Raw genomic sequence first — 3,847 nt, forward strand, 5'->3', positions numbered from 1 at the left:
TTGATCTTCCAGTGCCCAATGGAAACCTCCTCCTACTGAGCCAAAACTCCTAATCAAAATCCTCTTAGATTATTAAGAAAATATCATCAGACTTCTTAATTTTAACACGAACTCTCAATTTTTACACAAAAAAAAATTGCACGCAACCAGAATAACTTATATACACAACAAAAAATGGTCCAAACCCTCTTCCAATTGATCGCATACAGACAGACAGTCATACAGAAGACTTATTAGACACTTTATTATACTAAAATAAATAAACTATCTCCCATTTATTATGCGGGAAATTTGATACGGTGGCGATAAGAACCTCAGCCTTCAATGCTTCGGTAAATGCAAACCAGTATCGGAACAAAGAAAGACACGCCTATAAAAGAATTCAAGCCCAAAGGGGAAAATTACTATATTCCTACAAAACAACAATCTTTGCAAGGGTTGAAGATGAAATGCCAGAAACTCAGGAACTTGTACAAATATAGGAGATTTACAGGCCTTGGTCGATAAGGTAGTCTCCCATCTTCTCAACAACCATGTTGCACTGTCCAGGGGTCATTGGTTCCTCATAGATGCCGAAAATGAGAGCTTGCCCAGTTTTCTTTATGGTTATACCGCCAGCCCCCTGTAATGGTCAAGATGGAAGAAAATAGAAAAGCACGTGACTTTAATGAAGAATGGAAGAGCTTGTGCCATATCAATGTTCTTGTTCTGCTTCCAGAAAATTGGTGATGGGGAAAGGTTATGTAAAATTCAACGACGATAAGTCGTCACTCGTATTCAAGACCATCCATGAGACATTGTCCAAACGACATCCTTTAAAGTTTTTGTAAACACCGAGTTTAATGAGAAAAATACTCTAGAGGCCATTGAATCTGCTGAAAGATGCACCAACTGCCTAGAGTTTCATCAGCCAGCGTCCAGCTATTTTCCAAGGAATTTGTATCAACTTACAGAAAACAGACACACATATACCCAAGTGAAAAGGCACCAGACAACTGAGTCCTGTATGGGTGTTGAAGCATAGCTTCATGGGGTTCAAGAGGCGATCACACGTAAAAGAGTACCGTGGAACGTGATCAATGAAACGCAAGTGTCAAATATGATTATGTGCATAGTCTGGATTTATAACATGGTAAACAACAGCTTGATAGCAGCCTGAAATTTGAATGTTTACCTAAATTTTAACAAGAAACCGCAGTTTAATATAAGAAAAGATACCTTCTTTCCACGAATAACAGCACCAGGCTCCCCCTGAATCACCATATACTTGTGGCCTCCAAGGTATAGTCCAGTAGGAGCAAGAAATCCAGGCTCCTCAAAATCCTTTGCAATGTTGGAAATCTCCTCGGGTTTGAACTGCACGAAAATACGTACATTTCATCAACAAGCAGTCACAACAGATGAGGTGTCAAAGCTTTTCAGCACATAATCCAAATGCATCGTCGTGACTGAGAACTTGTCCATCCAAACAGACGGCACGAGCCAACTAATTTTTACAAGGAAAATTAAAAATCCAATACACGGATTTCGCAAACCAACAGTAAGCATTGCATAGGACCAAACAATCATTCCATATCATGTTCACAAGGTGGAAAAGTTTCTGCTAAAATACTTCGATCATCCATCTATAAAAAAATGACAAAATCAACAAAATCACGTCAAGTAATAAAATGAATGTTGGATCAAACACATACTTGATGAAAGCAAACCATAATGATAAATAAGGGCCACATGAAATAAATGCCCAGTTAATATCACCCTACTATTTAGCTAGGGGTCAGGATTATATTTTTTAAAATTATATTTCAACTTCGAAAATGTTTTCAGTTGATTGATGAATGTGATAGATTTGTCCCATTGACGACGAAGCAATTGACTTTAGCATAATTCCAACCAAAACGAATAGCAATTGAGAACACGATGACTCATTTTTTTTTATTGGAAATCAATTATTCAATCCGTATCATAAATCACGTCATCAAACAACAAAATAACAAAATTCCATAGAATGGGCAAATCCCGATCGATCCAAACAGTACACCAACAAATCAAACGAAATAATCTTAAAATGATGGACCTGAGGGAAGGTGGAGCTCTGGGCCCAAACGCTCCCGTCTAGGCCGATGATGGCGGCGGCGGTGAGGTGAACGCCGTCCACATCGCACATCAAGTGATCGTCTACGTAAGTCTGCCACGACATGGTTCCGAATCAACTGTTGTTCGAATCTAGATTAGATTATTTGATTGATCTAACGCTGGCTTCTCTTGGAATTGTGATTGCTTGTGTGGGCGTGGGGAGAAATAAATACGAACGAAATGTGGGAAAGTTATGAAGGAGAAATGGCGATGATTAATGACCGTAGATTTTGTCGGAGCGGAGAGCATGCTGTGGGCATGGTGAGCGTAATTTCTTTTTTTATTTATCGGATAAATAACATTTCTTGTTTAGGTAAAATAAAATTACCTTCGCTTTTTCACTTCATTCGTATACGAATTAATCATGTTCTTATTTATAATAATAAGAAATATTTTTAACATAAAAAATTATATTTTTTTATAAATAACTCAAATAAGATATTCATTTCATAAAATTAACTCTAAAATCGTCCCACGAAAATTTTTGTGTTTTGTGCAATCTTCATATTCATCCTAATCAATGCTAAAAAAAAAATATATATATCATCCTTCTATTAAATTTATAGATGAGGATCATCTTTAGAATGATGAACATTCAGCGCAATTTCCAATAATATATTTGTGGGAAAAGATTTAAAGAACATCGTTCTTGGGTTATAATGTATTTTACAAAAGTATAAGGTTAGATCAATTAGTAATAGACCTAATTTCATAATAAAAGGCAAATAAAAATTCAATCAATGTATTTGTAATAATCCAATGATCGAGTTTTTTTGCACTAAAAATCTCCAATAAAAATTATTAAAAATTTCAAGCTCAAAATGATCGTAAGTGCACGATGCAAGTTACAGTATAGTATATAAAAATACGGATATCGTTCCATCGAGACTATATCACACGAATATTATTTTCAATTATATATTCTTTAACATATGATAATTTAATATGAGTGTTAATTACTAGAATTTAATTAACCAACTGGTTCAAATGTTAAATACTCAATGAAAAATGAATATTTAAAATTAAAAGGAAGTGAATTTAGTGGGAATCTCAGTTCACCTACCTCTCGTTATTTTCAATAATTAATCTCAACTAATGTTCATTACATTTGACAAGATTTCTTAAATAATTAACATATTTTCTCAAGATATGTTAAACTAATCCGATACGATTATCTTTAATTATTTATCAACGGTGACTTGCATATAAATCTTCTACGTTTCTCTTCTTGTGCGCGTTAGGGCGAACAATTTCCCCTGTCCAAGTGCGCTTGGCTCGAATTTCTGATCCATTTTTCTTCATATGCGTGCTGGGGCGGACATTTTCATCCACTCTAGCACCCCTTCCTCGACTTTAGTCCTTGGATCCATCTTTCTTGACCACATTTCTTATAAATCAACTCAAACACATGAAAAACAATTCATATGCATAACATATAACAAAAATAACTAAATATAAACGAAATCTCACGAAACATGCATGAATGTGACTTGAAATAACACAATAAAAACACGCAAAAATGGCACACATCATCCAACTAGTAAGGAGCTTTCACAATATGTGTTACACCAATATCTTGTTTTGCTAGATGAATTGTAGCACATTTACATACCACCATTGAGTATTAACTCTTTAAAATCCGTCTCTAGTCATTTTTTATTTAGGCAAAAACTTGTGTGAGACGGTCTCACGGGTCGTAATTTGTGAGACG

At 35.1% G+C, this 3,847-nt stretch overlaps 1 protein-coding gene across 1 annotated transcript; it reads right to left on the reverse strand.

Annotated features, from left to right (window-relative positions):
- Positions 1-434: 434 nt before the first annotated feature.
- LOC140968362 (profilin-1-like) lies at positions 435-2,401 on the reverse strand. Its single transcript, XM_073429298.1, has 3 exons — positions 2,078-2,401; positions 1,219-1,356; positions 435-622 (listed from the first exon to the last, which is right to left on the reverse strand). The coding sequence occupies exons 1-3, from the start codon at positions 2,198-2,200 to the stop codon at positions 488-490; spliced, it is 396 nt and encodes a 131-aa protein (XP_073285399.1). The 5' UTR covers positions 2,201-2,401; the 3' UTR covers positions 435-487.
- Positions 2,402-3,847: the final 1,446 nt, after the last annotated feature.

The sequence above is a fragment of the Primulina huaijiensis genome, unplaced genomic scaffold (genome assembly GCF_012295235.1).
Source record: "Primulina huaijiensis isolate GDHJ02 unplaced genomic scaffold, ASM1229523v2 scaffold35785, whole genome shotgun sequence".
NCBI lineage: Eukaryota > Viridiplantae > Streptophyta > Magnoliopsida > Lamiales > Gesneriaceae > Primulina > Primulina huaijiensis.